At 40.2% G+C, this 21,778-nt stretch overlaps 1 protein-coding gene across 2 annotated transcripts in view; it reads right to left on the bottom strand.

Annotated features, from left to right (window-relative positions):
• LOC118583075 (SLX4 interacting protein) overlaps nt 1–21,778 on the bottom strand; it is a 172,990-nt gene that overhangs the window by 48,455 nt on the left and 102,757 nt on the right. For both annotated transcript variants that reach the window (XM_036186369.1, XM_036186370.1), the window contains 2 exons: nt 7,839–7,928; nt 3,071–3,191 (listed from right to left, as the gene is read on the bottom strand). In XM_036186369.1, the coding sequence (XP_036042262.1) occupies nt 3,071–3,191; nt 7,839–7,928 (211 nt within the window). The remainder of the gene's footprint in view (nt 1–3,070; nt 3,192–7,838; nt 7,929–21,778) is intronic.

The following is a 21,778-nucleotide window of genomic DNA, read 5'->3' as shown; positions in this document are numbered from 1 at the left end:
CTGTATGGGTTCAGCAATGGTCTTTAACAACAGAAAAACTACAGGCCTTAGAACAGCTGGTACAAGAGCAGTTAAATGCTCAGCACATTGAAGAATCAGCCAACCCTTGGAATTCTCTTGTATTTGTTATTAAAAAGGAATCTAGTGAGTAGAGAATAGAACAAGCCACTAGATTAAACATAGATGCCAGGCAGTGGTGGTATCCACTTTTAATCCTAGCACTCAGGAGGCAGAGATCTATCTAGATCTCTGAATTCAAAGCTACCCTGAACTACATGAGATTGACTCAGTCTAGGAAAGAAACAGCCAGGCAGTGGTGGCACACACCTTTAATCCCAGTACTTGAGATCTTTAATCCCAGTATTTGGGAAGCACACACACCATTAATCCCAGCACTAGAAAGAAAGTGATGGCTGGGTAGAGAAAGGTATATAAAGCGCGAGGAGACAGGAACTGAAGGCTTTGCAGGCTGAGGAGTCCTAGAGGTGAGACATGACAGTGGTTTGCTCCTTTGTCTCTGATCTTTCAGCATTTATCCCAATATCTGGCTCCAGGTTTTGTTGTTGTTTTTTTAAATTCAGAGATGATTTAAAATTTGAGTGACATATCTATCAATTATATAGTCAATAAGGAATTTATATACAAAATATATAAAGCCCTCTAACAACAACCTTCCCTCAAAAAAATCCCAGTTAAAAATGGACTGGGCATATGGGCGTTTCTCCAAAGATAAATGAAACTCTCGTACTGGTGAGGATGTAAAATGATGCAGTCATGGTGGCAAAGCATGTTAGTTCTTCAAAAACAAAAATCAAAAGAATTACCACGATCCAGAAATTTCTAAACATATATTCCAAAGAGCCAAAAATCTTGAAAAGATAATTTGTATATCAGTTCATAACAGCCAAAACATGCATGGAAACAATCCATCCGTAGATGAATGAACAGGCCATGTATACTGGAAGATTACAAAATATGTGAAATTCTTATAATTGTCACTATAAGAATGCTGAATGAAAATGTAACCGTAAAGGAAATAAGCCAGACAATAAAATGACAACTATTACATGACTCCACTCATATGAGATACTGACAGCAGTAAGAACAACAGGCCAGAGAGCAAGACTTCTGTTACCAAGGGCACAGGCTGGAGGATGAGGACACAGTATTAATGGCTAAAGTTCCAGATGGGACAATGAAAAACTTGTGAAGATTGGTAAGGTAGTAACTGTACACAAATGTGAGCATATTTATGCTGCCAAAAGTATACACTTGAAAGGTGTTAAATAGTAAATTTTATCTGCACTGTACAACAACAGTTTTTTATGGTGATATATGAAACTATTTTTATAATATATTAGGTGGAGAAAGGTTACAAAATTGTGTACGCAATAAGATCACTTTGACTGTTTAAAATCAACGAGCTTTTCCCTCACACAAACCTGAGGACATATTCTTGTCATCTTAGGACCAGAACCGTCTATGAGAGAAGCTGGGTACTGAGTCCTCAGTCTCAGCAGTCAGGGCTGGGATGGGAAGGGAGAGGCTGGCTGCAGTACGGATCAAACCACCTACTATAAAAGCTGCACCAGAGACAGGAGTCTTAGAATCCAGCTCCATTCTTTTTCCTGTTGCACTGGATAAAATGTGAGACGGGCCAGGTCTACTCAGGTATAATGGATACAAAAACCTATGGCTTTTCTCTGAATTTATAACAACACTGAGTGGCAGTTCAGAGAGTGTCGTCTAAAGCCATAGTTCCTAACCTTCCTAATTTCTTTAATACAGTTCCTCATGTTATGGTGACCCCTCCCCGCAAACATAAAATTATCTTGTTGCTACTTCATAACAGTAATTTTGCTACTACCATGAACTGTAATTTAATATGTGACCCCTGTGAGGTCGCAACCCACAGGTTGGGAGCTGCTGGAAAGCAACATTGCTTGGTTTGAAATATCATTCTCTAAGCCTTTCACGTTGGGAAACAAAAACTACTTCTTTATTTATCATCTATATAGGGTGAGCACTCTGGATCAAGGAAGGTTTCAGAGGAATACATAATTCAGTATTTTTCTAAACCGATGTTCTGTTAGGATAGTGGGGATCACCATAGTCTAACCACTGTAGTCTGGTAATTAATGCACTGACTGTATCTGTAGCACAGGCTGCTAGGAAATACCAATTTCAAGTGAGAAACAAACAAAATGAAATAGAAAAACACAGCAGAAGACTGGGGGATAGAATAAACACTGGGGTGGAGGCCACAGAGCTAGGTCTGGATCTGAGCTCTGCCACTTACGTCTCAGCAGAGTTCTCCCTCAGCATGTCACTACACCTCTATCACAGGCACTGGGGACAGGATGAGGGGAAGGTAATAATGAGCCACAATCTCTATCCCGAGATGACCTTGTACTTGATCAAGACACTTAATCTACAGACTCCAGGCTCCTCCCCTATAACTCAGAGACAAATACACCACCAAGTCATCACAGGTAGAAGCTCAACGTTGGTGCCCTTTGGGTTTTGGAGCTAGTAGTCTGTTATGAAGGGGCTGCTTTGTGTCCTGTGACTGTAGTGTCATCCCTGGCCTCTACTCACCACGGGCCAGCAACACCCAACCCCTTGCCAGTAATGACAACCCAAACTCTCTGCACACATTTCCAAATGTCCCCCAGGAATAACATTGCTCCTGTTTGAGAACATCTGAAATAGTGACATACTGGAAAATATTTTTAAAAGCATAAGACACTGAATCAATTTATGTCAGTATTAATATAAATCCATTTGTAAGACTATTTGTCAAAAAAAAAACCCCAAAACAAAAAAGACCTTTAAAATTTTACAGTTTCCTGAAGAATGTTTTATTTGCTATTTTTATATATTTTGCCTACCATTAAAAGCCCTTTAGGGCTTTTTGGTGCATTTTTGTTACTCAAACTCAGTATCTTCATTACAGCATATTTTTTTTAATGTATCACTATGCTAACACGACAGAGTCAAATATAATTGCAATCTCTACAAAGCAGAAATTTTATGTTCTTTGTCCAAAATCGCAGTGCTTGTTGCCTACCTTTTAAGGACAAGGGATTGGATCTTGTGAATTCTGCATTTGATGGCCTGTGCTGTTTATACATGCCAACGTACTCCTTAACTCTGGAATCAATGGTTTCTTTTAACAGCAAGCAAACTTCCTAAAGTAAAATTAAAACATTAGACATTTCTAGTTTAATGCAATGCAAAGAAGAAAAGAATATACATACTGAAAAAGCAAATGCTGGCATTTAGTTAGCTTTTTAACCTAGCTGTGAATGCTGTGCAGTCGTCTGGGGTGCACTGCACGTTAAATGTGCTACCGAAGACGGCTCCATGACTGATATTGGGCTCACATTAGTTCCTCTCTGCTTCAGTTTCACAGTTCCAAATGGGAGATTCAGAAGCTTACTTCAAAAGCAGGGCATGACTTCAGGAATGTTTTCATGTAAGTATCAGTCCACCACAACTATATGGAGAGAACTAGGATTTACCGCTCATTAACAATCAGTTTTATATACAGCTTCCCCTGATTTCCTAGGGTAAATTGCATTTTCTTGGCAATACAGGAATGTGGTTGGAGTTATTGTTTGTTGCTGTCCTTTGCAAATATTACATGCCAAGTAGTATCTCTAGAAATTTATTAATAATAAATATGGCATGCTGAAATTGAATTCAAGCCTGGTTCTGCTGTCTAATAACCAGAGACACGAGAAGTTACTTTTATCATTCATGAGGGAAGAATATTAATGTGATTTTAAAAAGCGGTTGGGTCTAGAGCATCATCACAAGGTTGAGAAGATCACATTGCCCTCTCGCCAACACGCTGACTCTCTTGTGTTTGTAAACCCAAGGCCGGAAACCAATAAGTGATGGTGGTTACACAACAGTAAAATATAAAAAATAAATTCAAACCCTGCTGGAAAATGAAAGGCCCACTCTTTCCAGCTTTTCTTGTATAAATAACATCGGGTAACACTGTATCTGCAAGCAGGACAATAGTGCAGTGAGACAGGGGGCCAGAGCCAGTGGCAATTGTAACCTGTCCCCAAGCCACCTATACTGACTATAGGAATGTTCTTACACTCCTTCCTGCCTTTGTAAGTGCCCCGAGTCCCATGCTGAACCTGGGGTTCTAGAGATACTAGTTGGCATGTAATATTTGCAAAGGACAGCAACAAACAGTAACTCCAACCACATTCCTGTATTGCCAAGAAAATGCAATTTACCCTAGGAAATCAGGGGAAGCTCCATATAAAACTGACAGTTAATGAGCGGTAAATCCTAGTTCAATTCACAACAATTCTGCAGCAGATTCAGAGCTGTTCATATCACCTCAAACTTTTTCCACTTATTTCTCAGAAAGCCATCACAGGTTAATCGTTGAGACTCTTTGTAATTACAACATGAGCCAGGGTTTTGGCTGCTTGTTCCTTTTTTTGCAAATACCCCTTAAACAGTATATAAAACCCTTGATTTAACACAAACATTGACATTTCTACATAAAATACAAATGCCAGTCTCCTGTCTCTTGCTTTTTATTTGCAGCTGAAAGATGTTTTGTAGAATATAAAGATATCCATTTACAGCTGAATGCTTTGGCATTGCTCACACAACACAAAGGCAGCCTTGCCTCATACTGTTGTTCTAGCAATTAAATAATTTTTGCTTCACATGCAGGGTTCAACTATGACTGAGCTAGAAAATATGTAGAAGACACACAAGGCAACAAGGATTGTTAAAATTTGGTCATAAATACCCTATAAGGCTAGAACTAAAAATAGTATGACAAAAATAGAGCCCATACACATGAAGTTTCTCACTATATTCTAGGCATTCTTTATGGGAATCAGGTTTCAAGAATTAAAAATGGGCAATGTCAGAGTAGACAGATACCTAAGAACTGATGTGCCAGGCTGCATAAAGCATCTTCTTCAGACCCAGGGCAATGCAGGAGAAGAAAACAGCCAGCACTGAGAAGTAGGTGAAAAACCAAGTAAAAACCCATGAGTGAGAGGGAGACAGGAACAGCTTCCCTATGCCAACAGGGGCTTGCGTTCGTTCCCTCAAGTTTATAAATGAGATGATTTCAGATTGTCTCTTTGAGTCCAAAGACAACTTGACCTGGACTCAAATGCAACATATGTTTAATATAGGAACTCAGCCCTCTTTTTAATAGAAGTGACTGTTAAAATGCAATTGAACTGGTTGTTTATGAAACCCCAATCATGGGATGATCTAAAGATTAAAAATAAGGAAGCATTGACTGAACATATGTAAAGTCAATCTTTCTTCAAGTCTCCTTTTGAAGACATGGATATAAATTATCTCTGACTAACTCTAATATCAATGAGCATATACTGAAGGAACAGCTTAACAGTCTGCTTTGAGAGGAAAGCTCAGCTTGGTAGAGTAAGTGGACCTCTTGCATTCACCTCTGAAGCAGCTCTCTGCAGGTCCCATCATACCACACTGCTCTGGAGTAGGCACCAGTTGGAACAATGCAGCTGCATGTGGCACCTTGACAAGAAATCTAGCCTTGTGCTTTCCAGAGGAGGTGGTTCACATCATCTCAGCTCTAGAACATCCCATATCAACCATTCCTGGTCAAAACTGCCTAAATATCAACATTAAAGTTCTACAGCTTAAGTCTTCAAGCTGTGAAGGAACATGGGAAAGTTGGGGCCTGAAATGATGGATCTGAGAACCTTTCAGATGTCATGGGTTAAGATTCCTTGTATGAAATATTACTCATTTTGATGGAATGAATGTACTAATTTGAATCATATGGACATGTGTCAGTGGCCTAAAATTTGAAATTACAAGATGGAGAATAGAGGACAAAAGTCCTGACCTGTTAAATATAAAGTCTTTAAGAGGATAGTCCATAATCAATTTCCTTAATGAAAAATTCATCCCATGAAACTTTGTTTCTTCTTCTCAGCATTAGGTCACTAGGTATCCCTGCAAAATAATGACCACAAGTACTGGTTGTGATACCATTTGACTGAGTGGATGGGTAGGTTAGTTTTAGTGATGTGAACAAATGATCACAAACAGCAGTTTCCTCTCTACTGTTACTAGTTTTGTTACTATTCAGCATTGCTGCTTAATATAATTTACTTTCCATTACTTCTCTAAAAGTAATGGCAGCAGGCAGATACATACTAGGAAGGAAATGAAGAACAATATATTTTGAAGGTTTTTAAATTACATTTACTCATTTACTTGTAGTATATATGTGTGTGTAGTTGTGTGGACACACATGTGACATGGTGTACACGTGGAGGTCAGAGGACACTTCCAGGAGTTAGTTCTCGCCTCCCACCTTGCCTGTCTGGGAACTGAACTCAGGCAGCCTTGAATGGCAGGCACCTTTACCCACAGAGCCATCCAACTGGCCTGTATTGAAACTATTGCCTCAGAACCTGTCCCTGATCTCTACAGAAGGAAACAAACAATGATTTTCCCACCACAGGAACTCACAGAGAGGGCGTTGAAGCCTCAGGAGACTGAGGCCTTATCCGGTCAAATTTGAGGACAGAGGAGGAGGAAGCTCTAGGAGGTCAAACATCAGACTCAACCCTTGCAAACCAGGGGAGAGAAGCATAGGTGGAGACCCAAGGATAACTCATGACTCTCCTGTGACTTAACTACTAGTAACTGGTTTTGAAGACTTTGATTTTGATGTATGTGTGTATGTGTTAAGTGTGTACTGGGAACTTATCTTGGCTCCCCAGGAATGAGTCATTTCTTAAACAAATAGTTAATTATTCACTGGAAAGCCTTACTAATAAAAAAAATAATTAAATGACACATTTTATATTTTAGATGCATTATACATGGTTAAACAAATACTTAGGAACTGCAGAGATTTTTTTTTTTTTTAACTATGGTATGCAATTTAGTAGAAAGACCAACTGCTCATGTGGCGACAGCAACTCATCCAGTTTTAGGCTGACCATCACAACTGAGATTACTGAAAAGTTTAATCAACTGTAGCCAATTTTGGTAGTAAACAGTAAAATAATTACATTTTACTTAAACATTTCAATATTCCTAGGCTATGAAATTCACCCAACAGCCTTTTTTCCCCAAAAAATTCTCCTAAAATTTCATGTGTTAGCAGAGCAAAACTACATACTCCAAACTTGTGATATTTAGTCAATCCGTTCATACTAACTATCTGCTTTACTGGCTGGCCAACAGCAGAGTGGGAGACTGGAGTCCTCTGTACTTGTCAAAGGCCCATGACAGTGAAAAGAGGTAAAGATGGAAGTAAGCATTAATACAGATGTGGAGATTAGCCTTGTGTGAACTCCACACCTCTTCCCGGTGCCACTGGTCTTCTCATCACTCAGACCGAAATCCCTGCCTGTGTGAAATAGTTTGGCTTCTTTTCCCTCCCTTTCTATAGAAATAGAAAATAGAGAACCATTTTCCCCAAAGTAAAGGGGATTAGGATTTTTGGTATAAATAACAGAGCCTGAGATGAGGACACAGAGATGATGAGGTGCCTACCAAACATGTAAAGGCCCAGATTAAATCCCTACCACCAGATGCACACACACAAAGAACCAAGCCAACAACAGATTAGCATAAGAAACATATGGCTGTGTCAGTTTCTCAAAGACAGAGGTGGACACACATGTATATTTGTTACTAGGGATAGTCTTACTTTTCAGTAGTTAATTATCACTCAACTTTTAAAAAGAAAACATTAATGAAAATAAAAACTGAGAAGAGCTGACATTTCTTTCAGCAGGTACAAAAACAAACTGTTTAAAGAACAAAAACATATGTTGTACCTCTTTCTTCTGTTCAGAAAACCAACTGGAATCTTTGTTTGAACCATGCGGCACTATATGAAGATCCACGAGGATAGCAAAATTTTCACACTGAAAGAGAAGGGGTGAATATTTATTAATGGCAGAATGTGTCTGAAGCTTATGCACAGCAGACAACCACAGAGAATCTCACAAACTCCTGACACAAGAAAACAGCAACAAAATCACTCCTGGATAGAATCTCAGCATGGCTACTAACATTCACAAGTTCATATTTATAGTGGAAATGCTAAGAAGAAATATAGGCTTAACTAGGACAGAAATGACAAATAACTGTCTCTAGACCACACCTTGAAAGGGGCTCACCAGAAACCTCAGTGGCAGCTGGAAGGCTGCCAAAAAGAGAGAGAAGTTGAACAGGGCAATCAATACTAGGTAGACTTCAGAAAAGATTAATTATGTACAGAGCCAGGGACATCATTTCTCTGCTGTGGAATAATCCTTCTGTACACTGTGACTATGTATTACTCTCATTGGTTACTAAAGAACTGACTTGCTAGTAGCCGGGCAGGACAACCAAACTAAGGATGCTGGGATAAATAAGGGTGGAGTCAGAGGAGTCGCTAGCAGACTCAGGGAGAAGTGAGATGAGCATGCAGTCCTCAGAAAAGCTATGTGGCTGAGTGTAGATAATAAATATGGGTTAATTTAAATATAAGAGATAGCCAGTAACAAGCCTGAGCTATTGGCTAAGCATTTATAATTAATATAAGCCTCAGTGTGTTTATTTGGGAGCTTCTGGTGGAATAGAAACTTCTGCCTACATGTCCTCAGTAGTAAAGAATCTATATAAGCTATTGCCTTTTGACAAGGAATTAGCTTGACCAAAGAGCTTGGACTAGAAATAACTACCCAGAAAAACAAGAAGAAAGAAAACCAGAGAATAAAGGAGGCAGACATTAGATGCCAGTTATCAAGACTAAGGAGAGTTTCAAATATGCTGTGAATTTTCAAAGCTTCCTTTCTTACTCTATTGGCTAGCTCATGTAGAACGTTAAGGGAAAAAAAAAATGAAAACATTGTATGTCTGTATGGTACAATAGTATAGCCAACTGGGTACTCAACATATGACTACTACGGCTGAAAAGCTGACATTTTAATTTTATTTAAAGTAAATTTGGTAGCCCGAGGTAGCTAATGTCTCTACACTGGACAGCAGGTATATGGACCTCATGAAAAGATGTAGCCAGGCTAGAGAGATGGCTTGGTGGATAAAGTGTCTGCTATGCAAGCCTGAGTAGTATCCCTGATATGTGCCTCAAGTCCCAGTGCTGGGAGGGCAGAGACACACAGATTCCAGAAGCTTACTGGGCAGTCAGTCAAACTGAAATGGCAAGCTCCAGGTTCAATATGACACCCTGTCTCAAAAAAGAAAGTGAAGATCAATGTAGGAAGACACTGACCTCTGGCCTCATGTAGGAACTCATGCAGGGATGCCTGTAGAGGCTTGTGTGCATGCACGCGCGTGCGCACACACACACACACACACACACACACAGAGGCTGTAGCTTTACAAATCTTTACATCTCATGAGTCATTTCTGAGATAACCAAGATAACAGTAAACAAACACTGTGGAAAGGAAAGAAGGTATAACCCAGACCATAGGTTGAGGATGTCCAAAAGACCCAGAGATTCAGTCAATAGACCTGTAGGAAAGTCACTTTTATAAATCTTTAATAAGGTCTTTAAATTTCCTTTTTAGCCTTTTGTGAAAACAGAGTGAAAGCAGATTTAACAAATGGTGCTAGAGCATCAGGTACAAACACAAAAAGCAAAATGAAACTCAACTCGCATCCGCCTTACTACCAGATACAAAATTTAATTTGAGATGGATTACAGACTTAAGCATGAAAACCAAAAACTATTATTCTCATCATAAGGGCAGGATAAGAATTCTTATGTATGATTTAGAAAATACAAAATATTGAAGGAAAAATTGTTGATTAAACTGGACATCATCAAAAGAAGAAATGTCTACTCATCAGCAATACCACCAGTGGAATGCTATGTGTGCTGTAAACTGGATAAAATACACTCAGAAATACACATGTCTGACATGAAGGACTGGTATCCAAAATATGGAAACTACTTCTATGGGCTGATGTTCTTAAAATCTAAACTTAAATACACACCACAAATATGAAAAATGGACAGCTGCACATGAAAAAGTGTTCAATATCACTGTTCACCAGTCAAACTCAGTTTTCTAACCAACAGCTACAGCCACAAAATGCATGAGATGGAATTGTACAAAGACCAATAGCACACCAAATGGCATGAAGGAGATGCAGCAGCCCAAACTTACACACTGGTGGGAATGGAACTGGGTTGAACCACTTTGGCAAATTGTTTGCCAGTTTCCTACAAGTAGTCATGTACTTACTGTCTAGGCCAACAAGGCCGCCCTACAAAAGTTTACCTGTGTCTCAGGGCTCTGTTCACAGTAACCCAAACTGAAGACAGACTCAAGGCTCATCAACAGGAGAATAAACTAGTTGTATTCTGGTCACACAATGGAATAGCATTCACCAAAATGCTGACACAGCCAAAACAGACTCATCTCAAAAACAGAATGTGCTAAAGAGACCAGACCAATGGTGCTTTACAATATGGCTCCATGACAGGACGTTCTACAACAGTGAGAGCCATGTGTAGTGAAGTGCCAGGGCAGTTCCTGAGAGGCAAGTAAAGAAGCCAAATGCGGTAACAGGAAGATGCTGGGTCCTGAAGGGGATCTTGGTTGTACACCTAAAAGCAGTTCTTCTTTTCTCACCATGTATAAATTATTAAGCACTAATAAATAATTTTAAAATGTAAGAATGAGTTCTGAAACTATGTGTATATTATATGGCCTCCTATGAGGCTACTGTACTGTGGACATCTGAATGCAACTTAGTGTGATACATCCAGAATTTATTTTAATTAAAGAGATCCAAGAGAATATTAGAAAGCCATAAAAAATATCAGTGTATCACATGGTAAGATTGAGAACTGCTTTTTGAAATGTAGTCTGTGTATGAGTTATAATGAAAGGCTGATTTCTTTATGTGGGCTGCAGTTAAAAAAAAAAAGTTTGAAAACCATACTCAAGTATATTGTTATGCTTAGAATTTCTTCCAAATTGTTGATTACAGATCTAACCTTTAAGGTGTATGCTGCCACCAGGTGGAGGTCATATGCCACAACTACAAGATCTTAGCTGGGGGACAGTAACATTTTGTGTGCCATGTATCTCTCTTTAGCCAAGTGAAAATCTGATAAAATGTACTCAGAATGCTTTTTAAATACAAAGAAATATATAATATATGGGATTTAAAAACTGACTATATTGAAGTACATTTATCAAAATCTTAAAAAGCGATTCAAAATGTGTGACACAGTAATGTGTGCATGTTTTGCAGGCAATGATTTGTATCACAAACTGATGACCCAGTGATAACAGCACCCTGAAGGCAGTGACGTGCATCTCTGGTATTTTCAGATATGTGTAACAACTCTAACCACACAGAGCTGTGATTTCTAGTGACCACAAGCACTGCCAAAAACCCCCACTGTATTGTGAATCCTACAGTCATAATAAAAAGAGGCCTGCCTTTATGAGAACTTGGTCAGAATCAAGCTCCAGCTTCCCCATCTAAGTCCAGTGAAGCTCCCAATGAAACACAAGGTTCAATTTGGAGTTTTCTCACACCCCAGTTTATGCTTGATTATAGATTAATTAAATTTTTCTTTCTTTAAATAAATCCTCAACTTTTTTTTTTTTTTTTTTTGAGAGGGGGAGGCTGGGAGCAGGAGGGAAGAGGGGGATCTTTGATTGGTGTGTAAAATGAACAAAAAAATTTTCTTAATTAAAAAAAAAATCCTCAACTCTTACACTGGCAATGCAAGAGAGAACTTTCCTAGGTTTCTGGAAGATTCTGTGCTGGAAGGTTCTCCCTGGACAGCCAGCCAGCCAGCAAGCCTTCATTCTCTGTAGAAGGAGCTTAGATATCTACACTAGGGCTGGAGGGATAGCTCAACCGTTAAAGGCTAGGCTCACAACCAAAATTACAAGATATCTACACTAATCAGGAGTATTGTGCTTTCTAAAATTCTCTGCTCTCAAAGCTCTACTCTTTTATCCCATGAGTAACCTGAGGGGAACAAAATAGGCTTCTGAGCACAGCAGGAGGCACAGCCTCCCTTTCTCCTCAGCCTTAATCAGGAGGTTGTTTCTACTCTCAGAAGAAAGGCTCTCCAGTTCTCTTCAGGACAGGAAATATGGGAACCTTTACTTTTTCCACAAGCCAGAGGCAGGCATTAGAAGTGAATCCAAGAGCTATGAGAAACAGCTCCACATCCCAGGTACTGGGTTGTGCATACACAGGCCATGGCTCCCTCACTTTCACCCTTCCCTTTAGAGGGGGCAGCTCAAACCCAGGGAGACACCCCGACATTGCCTTTCCCTAGTCCTCTTGAACAGGTCACCTCATTTTGTTTGTTTTGATGAGTTCTCAGACAACCCTCTACTCTTGTTCTACTGTTCATATTATCCCCACTTAGACTATCAGAGTCTTTCCTAGTGGTGCGCCAGATGAACCTGCAATGTCATCAACAGAACACTCCTACCCAAACCTGGTAGTATGAGCCTTTCATCAGGCCCCACTGCTGTTGCCCATTGCATGGTGGGCTCATCCAGCACCCTCCAAGTCTACCATTCATAGCAAGCTCCAGGAAGCTTTTCTGAACAGTTTAATCTTCCTCCTCTGGATCAGATACATTTTTTAAGTGCTCATAGACTTCTGCATTAAATGACTGGTCCGTAGAAGAGACATCCCTGCTAGAACATGAGCTCCAGTAGAAATGGGTCCATAGGCATGTCAATCCTAAAGCCCATTTGATTAGCATTCTAGCAGCCCATGAGCATGTTTCACATTTAGTAGCAGGAAGAAAGAACATATGACCAAACAAATTGCCCTGAGTTTTAGGCACATCAGCAAGGAAAGGGCTCAAAAACTCTTTTGGGGAACAAGGCCACTGCTTTGGGGCCCAATGCACTGATAAACTAATACCTTCCTCCCTCCTTATTCTGTAGGGATAATAACTCATCACCAGTGGCAATAGTTATTTTTTCAAAATTTAAAATACAAGGATCCTGGGACTACCTGGCCATAAACTCAATGCCAGACAAGCACATTGGTTATTTCACCTATGCATCCCTAAGAATGTCAGAGATGTAACACTACACTGTGCTTTCTCTCTGAGTCTTCAGAGGGAAACCTTGTCCGCTGACTTTACAAAAGTATAACATAAAAGTGAAAATGTTAGCATGTCTCACCATGAAAATCAATACAAACCACAGAGGTAGAAGGGTGTGCACACTGTCTGAGTCCCTCATCCACAGAGGAGCACAGCCTACATAGTACTGCATACCCTCATGGCACCCACCCCACCATGGTGTTCATCCTAGAACCAGAGGCAACAGAGTGAAGCCCCTGCCTGGGAGGTGCTGACTCAGTGAATCCCATAGTACAGCAAGCTGTGGAGGAAAAAAAAAAAAAAACAACCACAGCATTCAGAGAACGAGGCCCCATTAGTTTGGTCTTCTAACACAGACACACAGCTCAATGTTAGCACATGACACCAACAGCAGGAAGGCCCAGGCTACAGAGGAGCCCTACAAGGGCAGAGGGAGCAAAGGGCCTGGCAGGTTGGAAAGTTCTCCAAAGCAGGACAGAGAGCATGACAAGCAGTAGAAACCAGAGCCAGGTATTTAAACCCAACTGTACAAAGAAGACACAAGGCAAGGCCATCCTAAGGGGACAAGGAGATCTCTTAGGCATCAGTGTCCTATATGTGAAATAAGAGGATCCATCAGATCTTCAAAGAGACTCCCACTCTAAGATCCCACCTCCATGGTTGTCTATACACTTGTTTCCACCTGTACACATAATGCACATTCTTCTGTAATTGTCACCACAGAGACATAAAAAATATTGCTGCTTGTCCTATCATTCTATCATGGTCCATACAGACATTACAAAACCCCACATAATATAAAATGCCTATTATATGGCTAGAAATCACCATATGAACTACAGGAAATATGGCTGGAGATGGCCAAGGGAAAGATCTCTGCAAATCACATGCCCTTCTCTGTGGTACTTCCATGACACCCCCGGGCAGGATTAAACTCAGCACTGCCACAGCACTTCTTCCTGCCTCTGTTATAAAGCTTATTGCCATCAGCAAACACGTAACTATATCTACATCTGTCCCACTCAGAGGACTGTATGAACATCTACTTTCTGTTACCTGGGGTTATTAATTCCCGGTACTGAGTATGACACATAGCTGGCAAAGAAGGGGAGTTGTTAAATTTGAGAAAGCATCACTGGTTAAAAGAGCTCTCTGGCTTTGTTGCTCTAGGAGAGACCACTTCCCTTTCTCTTATATCCTATACTCAGAACGAGGCTACAGAATCAAGCTCATACCTTACAAGTAAGACTACCTCATATACCCTCAGAAACAGGCAACAATACCCACTGCTTAAAGCCAAGGGGCTACTTTCCCACCTTCAAATCAGTCAGGAGAACAAGATGCAAGGACAAATCTAGGATTTGTGAACCAGATCTATCAGAGGAATGTTCTTGGGTCAGGTCAATGGATGACATATTCTTTCAGTTCAAGTTTTTCTAGTTGAAAGGGATGCAGAGAAGGGAGTGGTAAATATGAGACCAAAGGGAGTTGGGAGAAGAGAGCTGCTTTTTCCTACTTGTTCATTGTAGGGCTTCTAACTACAGGTCAGGGGTGAGCAATTTTCCAGTCATTCCAAACTTTACAGTAGATTCCTTACTAAGATCGAAGAAAGATTCTGGAAACAAAATGTAAATCATAAAGAAATGAAGAAGAAAGATGAGGGGAGAGGCAGAGCGAGTAGGTTTGATGATAGCTTCTCTAAAGAGAAAAGAGTAAGAGGCTGGTTGACATCCTTTAGCAAACTGTTCCCGGTCTTCTACTTATGAAAGAGAAAGACTTTTGCCTTTTGGCTAGGGTAATGATAGGGCAACTTACAAACAAGGCTTGGGAAGGGACATACCATGATGCTGGGAATAAAGCAGTGCCCACTGAAAGTGGTATTAGTGAAGAGGAGCTTTAATACACACAAAACCAGGAACTATTTATCAGTGTGTATAGAGTACAGTTAAGAACAGACTTCTGGTCACTCATTGTTTTAGATCTTTTCCCTAGCAATTTCCAAATGTAATCTGTAGCCCTCACACCTCAGTCACCTGGCCTGTGGCAGGTTCAGAGCATGTATAGCAATGAGGGACACAATGACCTAGGTGTAGGGCAGGTGATGTCAACCCCTGTCTCCCCTCCTCTCCAAAGGTAGTATTTGCTTCAAATTCCAGGACACTTTAGTTAGACTCTATATTATCAATTAAAAAACTCTTACACATATGTAGTACACAAGTATTTACCTATCTATACTAAGATCTAAATAAATGCCTCACAATTCTTTTGTAGCTTTACTCTAGAAACACATTGCTTCTTAGAAGAGCAGGCAGATGGCTTATAATCATGCCAGATGGCAATGTGAAAAATATAAACGCTGCTCTTAAATATGAACATGAAAGAAAAGATAACTACCCAGAAATTACTGTGGACTCCTGAGAGTCTCTGAAGGGCTGCAAAGCAGGCACCATGCAGAGTTAGCAACATGCAGGCTGGTCAGGGACATAACTGGGACCAATGATGGCATATGTACCCTGAAGTAGAGGAGTTTGGAAAACAAGAAGAGTTCAGTCCCTGTATATTTCTATCATAGATCTCTCTCTCCTTCTCCCTGCTTCTGTGTGTGTGTGTATGTGTGTATATATGTGTATGTGTGTATTTAAGTGTATGTGTGTATATATGTGTATGTGTATATGTGTGCCAATATGTGCACATTTGTGTATGTGTGAGTGTATGTGTGTGTATATTAGAAAATACTCTTTTATACCCTGACGACAAACTGAAAGTCAGGTTAACTTGAGTAGAAGGAATTTATAAAATATTATGAGTCAAAGAAAAACCCTCTAAATATTTCTCTAGTGACCAATACCTAGGCTGAGAAGTAGTTTTAAATGTAAGGTAGTCTTAGAGGGAGGTTTGAGAATGATACAAATGAAGGTGGAAGGTTGGTAGCACAACTTTCCTACCTCCTTGGGTGGAACAAAGTAAACTTTAACCAAGAATTTGGGGATTTTCAATGATTTTGAGAAATCCCATTTCTTTGGTTAAATACAAAATAATTTAAAGAATACTCCCACAGCATTGTTCTTTCCTTCTACTTCAAAACAACCAAGAATTTGCCAAATAAATTTGACTAGCACTTAACCCTATCAAGTTGTCATTTAATTTTTTCTGGGGTAGTAAATTACCCCAGCCTTGACTTGACACTGGTTCTCAAAGTACCAGCATTTTCTGTAGCTAGTTTGAGTTGCAAATATGGCATCTCATGCAGATTGCCAGGATGGGGACAAGACTCTGGGTTTTACAAGCCTACAGATGATTCTCATGGCTGCTGTAATTTAAGAAAGTCTGCTGTATGTCCCTATGAATCCCAGAAGACTATTCACAGCAATGTCAGTCAGTATGATATAAGAAGGATCTGACAAGCTTTTACCACATAACTGTATGAATTGTTGTCTTTAAAAAGAACAATAAAAACATCTCTGGAGATCAATTGCAATGTGGAGCCAGGGATGAGAACCACAGATGAAATAACGCTTTGTTGAACATCTAAAAAATTCATGTCTGGTTCTCTTCCAAGTTTTGATGCTAACATGAAACCAACTAGCATAGTATCATCCTCTGAAGTAGGATGATAAAGATGATGAAAATCAAAAAAGCTGGATCATGGCTTGTTGTTGTTTGCTTTTGCCTTTTTAGTTGGACTACCACCCAACTCCCAAATAAATCACACATGGAGGCTTATTATTGCTTATGAATGTCTGGCCTGTGCTTGGCTTGTTTCTTGCCACGCTTTTAACTTAAAATTATTCCATCTACCTTTTGCCTCCAGGCTTTTCCTTTTCTATTCCTGTATACCTTTCTTTGTTTCTTACTGTGTGGCTTGCTATGTAGCTGGTTAGCTGGCCCCTGGGTCTTCCTCCATCTCTTGCTCCTTTTTCTTATTTTTTCTCCTCCCAGATTTCTCCCTCTATATATTCTCTCTGCCTGCCAGCCCTGCCTATCCTTTCTCCTGCCTTGCTGCTATTGGTCATTCAGCTTTTTATTAGACCATCACGTGTTTTAGACAAGCACAGTAACACAGCTTCACAGTTAGACAAACGCAACATAAACAAAAGTAACACCACCTTACAATAATATCCCCCAACAGCAGTTGACAAGTAGCAAGGACTAGTAAGGAAAAAACAGAAATGGAATGAAGGCAGTGAGGTTTTACAATAATGCTTGAGTTCTTTAAGAGTGTGAGTCCCTAGGCTCATGTAAGTCCATTCTAGGAACAGTGGGGTAGGAATTGGTACTGCAGTGTACTGGGCACTGGGCACGGCACTGAATTCAGAACTGAGGGGTGACACAGCAGTGCATGTTTCCAAAGGGACAGAATGAGGCATTTCTTTTAATTCTTTGTAGATTGTGAGGGGGAATCAACAAGAAAATTCCTATTATTAAAATCACCTTCATTTTCTTCCTTGAAGGGTTTCTAAACTGCTATGACTACTAGAAAGTAGGGGGCACAGCACACAGAAATGCCAGTCAGGAACTGGGCAGTGTCCTGTGTCCCTCACAATACACTACTAAAACAGCATCTATTACCAGTGGCCAGGAGCCCTCATTACCAAGTTCAATGGTCCAGCTCTTGGATATTCTGTTATTTTACCTCTCAGTGACAGCTAACAAAGTAGTTCACTCACTGTGTCCTCTCTTGATGTATGAGCCAGCAGTAGTCCACTTTCCTGGTTCCCTTCCCCCACTTGCTGCTCTTTCCCAGTGTTGTGTTCTGTCCTAGCTTGTCCCCATCACACCGACCTTGTAAAGAGGGAAGACTTGACAGCTCAATCCTTTGACCTCTCTGAGCATCATATACTCTCTCTCACATTTCAAGTTTCAGAGATTGGGTAGTTGAGCAGTTCTAAAGCTGATAGTATCTAATTTATTGTTGTTGTTATTTGTAATAGCTTGGATCTCCTCCAACTCCAGATACATGCATCTAGTTGCCAATTAATGACCACGTGTTTGCACTTAGATATTGAACAAGCAGTTTAACAGATTTAAAACTATACTGTCCATATTTTACTCTGGAATCTGCTCCCACAAGGTTTAGCTGGGCTTGCTTGGCAAATGGCAACTGTCATCTTCCAGTTGTCCAGGTCAAAAACTTGGGATTTAACTTTGATGTGTCTCCTTTTCTCATTTTCCACATCAAATTTGTTAGCAAGCCCTAACGATTCAACATTTTAAAGGGTCTGGCTGAGGATAGGAGCTCAATACATGCAGATATTAATCTAAAATCACATAAAGGGTCTCAGTGAATTAAAAGGAATAGAAAACAGAGCAATGGAACAATTGGGTATGGATTAATAGTCAGCAAACAATCAAAGCCACAAGAGGCAGTTGATACATCCACATCTTATAGGAGATGGGAAGTTTTTCCTTGATTCCAGGCTCACTCTGCCTTTTTTAAAAGCACCTTTGCCCATATGGTAGAAGACACTGTGAACTGAACATGCTCAAAAAACATGTAAATGACGCTAAGTAGAAATGAATAGTGAATATTTCAGGTAGCAAAATCTAGGTCTTGTGAGGTAAGGAATCTTAGAATTGCATCAGTGTGACTTGGAGGGATGAGATCAATCTAACTAGCTAATGGTTTTTATAAAATAGACCTTTGTTACATGCTAAGGCCAAATATTTGGCCTCAAAAAATCTAGGAGACACAGCACAGCAGTATTATTAGTCAAGAGTCAGGCTATTAATGGTAGTAAAATGTGGTGATCAAGGATATTAATTTCCTATTAGGCTACTTTGCCAGAATAAGTGGCAAGATGGCCCTGGCTTTATACATTTAGTGATTAATTATTATGCATTTTTAAACTGAGAGAAACTTATATAGTCAAGCAAGAGTGCCCTCAAAGAAGCAGCAATACTTAAAATCATGTCACACGATTGAGTAAGAAAAAAAAAATAACTTCCAAACCAAGAAAATAGAATAAAATAATATTAACATTGTTTTTAAAGGTAGATAAATACTCCTTTTTGGTTCTTTCAGGCCTTAAGGACAGAGAACTAGGCAAAGCAGAACAAACACAAGGAGACAGCTACATGCACCATGTAAGGAAGACTGGTAGACCAGAAGGGCTTTCCAGACAGGAAGTGATCTGCCACAGGAAATGATAGCACCACCCAACCCAGATCAAACTCTACTGACCCCAAACCCATAAAATTAGATGACTGAATGAATCACCACACTGCCACTGTAGAACACAAGTCTTTTTCCTGTGAGGAATGAGTAAAGCCACACGGGGAGGATAAGCTGACTACCTTGCTGTATTTGTATCAGCCACTTCAAACATCCAGGAAGGCACCAGTGGTTACTGGCTTTTATGTTTCTAAAATGTGTCTCTAAAGATGCAGGCTTACTAACTTCAGGAGTCAGAGAATGTATCTTCTGAGGGAAATTTTAACATGGAAATCGTGGGCTTGAGAGTTGCATATCTGTCCCCTTTCCTGGAAGCCTATATATGTAAGTTCCTAAGCCTGTCTGATTCTCAATCCCCTTATCTGTGAAATAGGGAGCAATAATGACAATGTAGAAAGTGGAGTGTTAACAGATAGTAACTATATCATTAAATTAGTTACAAATTGAGAGGAGTTAACAAATAACTGACACCATTCTCACCAGTAACTCAACCAGTGAAGGCAAGAAAAATTGACCTCCACAGCCCAGTATCTTTCATGATGATGGGTATGTTCTTTATCTATAATATCTTGAGTTATGTGTGAAGTGAGGACAAGTGAGATTGGTTAATTAGCAATTATTCATTAATTTCAAAACCTGCATGCGGCTATTGGCAAACCATTGGACAGTGTAATTACTTCCCCAAAGTGACTCCTTGCTCAAAAATCCTGGTTACATTATTTTAGTGAGAGACTGAAACCACAAGCAATATCATGACCCCGTAATAGGAAGTGCCCAATGATATAAGGGGATTCCCATCGCACAGGGAATTCCAGAACAGCCCTCAGCACTGCCTGTGAGGGAATGAGAGGGACTAACCTGGGAAATTTCTATGAACTTTACCAAGGAAAGTATTAGGTCCAATGAAAGTTTTAAAGGTATTTTCCTTGTAAATAGAAGGTGAGCCAATAAAAATAATTACTTAGAAGTAGAGGATTAAGATTAAGCTCTCATTCATCTTTCACCCTGCTTTATCAAATCAAAAAGAAAAAAAGCCAAATCCCAAGTCTGATTCTTAAGATGACTACAGTTCCTTGTCTAATCCCCCTTGACTTTGGTGGGAACGACCTTTAAAGCTTGGTGCTGAGTTCCCCTCTCTACGTGTTCAACTTCCCCCAGCTAGGGAAACAATCTTATAACTACTTTCCACAAAAGGATCAAGAGTTCAAAGGGAATTCTCAATCAATTCCTGCCTTAGGCAGGAAACTGAAATCTAAACGGGACAAACGCGTGTTAGAAAAACACGGCCAGGGCTCCCGGTCAGAACTAAGTTTTTCCTCCTCTGGCCCATTTTTAGAGAACTACAAAGAGGAATAAAGGGAGGTAGTTAATTGGTCACAGGACCTGATGAGAGCCACCTCGACTTTCCTTTTCTAATTGAATAACACCCTCTTCAAGGAATGCTCAAAGGAGAAACATGCTGGGACAAGAGACCCTGATGAAATGGCTTCAGAAGCCACAGATCATTAATTAAGAATATTGAGAGAGAGGGGTTGAAAGCTTAGCTGAACTGAGTGGGAGGAACAACTCAGTATCAGCTGCCACCTACACACTAGCAATTAAGCCTTATAAAGGTTCTCAGTGGAAACTTACATCTCCCAGGCATCCTCCTCTTGGTAAGTGAAGGGTCTCCTGAGGCCACTGAACTCTGAAGAATACAGCATTCACTTTGGAGTAAGGGTTACAAAATCTACTGTAAGATACTCCTGATTCTCAGGACCTGACCAATGGCTCCATGTCTCCATGGCTTAAAATACTGTTCCTCTAGCTTCGAGGCATCTAAGAGTCACTCAAGACTGCTAAGGCTTGCCCTGAAGGGGGAGGGAGAACTGAGAATGGGTACTTCTAAAAGGATTCTGGTAACCTTATGCAGCTGGGGCCACACTCTGATAATCAATGACCATGACAGTGGTGTGTATCCCTGGACATAGAGATCACCTGCATGGTCCCACCATTCCTTCATGGAGAGGTTTCCTTGGTTGTTTATCTTTCTTTTCTTAGAAACCAGAACACAATGAGCATTTTGCACTGGCATTATCACATGTATTCATTCCAATATTGCCTGGGCTGCTCTGCCGACTCCCTGAGTAGAACAACTGGAGATACAGAAAAACGTGATAAATCTGTGCTTCTTTCAAAGAGTGAGTGATGAACTTTGACCTGAGACTTCTAGAAGTTGAGCAGCAGGTGATGACTCCAAAACACCCACAATCTTCTGAGGTCCCTCCTGGGTGCAGTCCCTGTGCAGCACACCCCTTTCCTTCTTTTGAGATCATAGCCCCCTCTTCCTCATTCCTACTTAGCTGGAATTCTGCTTCTATCCTTCCCTCCTTGCTTCTGCCTGAACATGGCTAGTACAGAATTATTCTCATGAAATCAAGTTCTATGGTGCCTGTTTCTAATTTAACTGACAGAGGGACTAAATATTTTTTAGTGGTAGAGGAAAAAAA

Source organism: Onychomys torridus, chromosome 4 (genome assembly GCF_903995425.1).
Source record: "Onychomys torridus chromosome 4, mOncTor1.1, whole genome shotgun sequence".
In the NCBI taxonomy this organism is placed as follows: domain Eukaryota; kingdom Metazoa; phylum Chordata; class Mammalia; order Rodentia; family Cricetidae; genus Onychomys; species Onychomys torridus.
The sequence above is the reverse complement of the archived record's forward strand: the minus strand, read 5'-3'. Positions and strand labels throughout refer to the sequence as shown.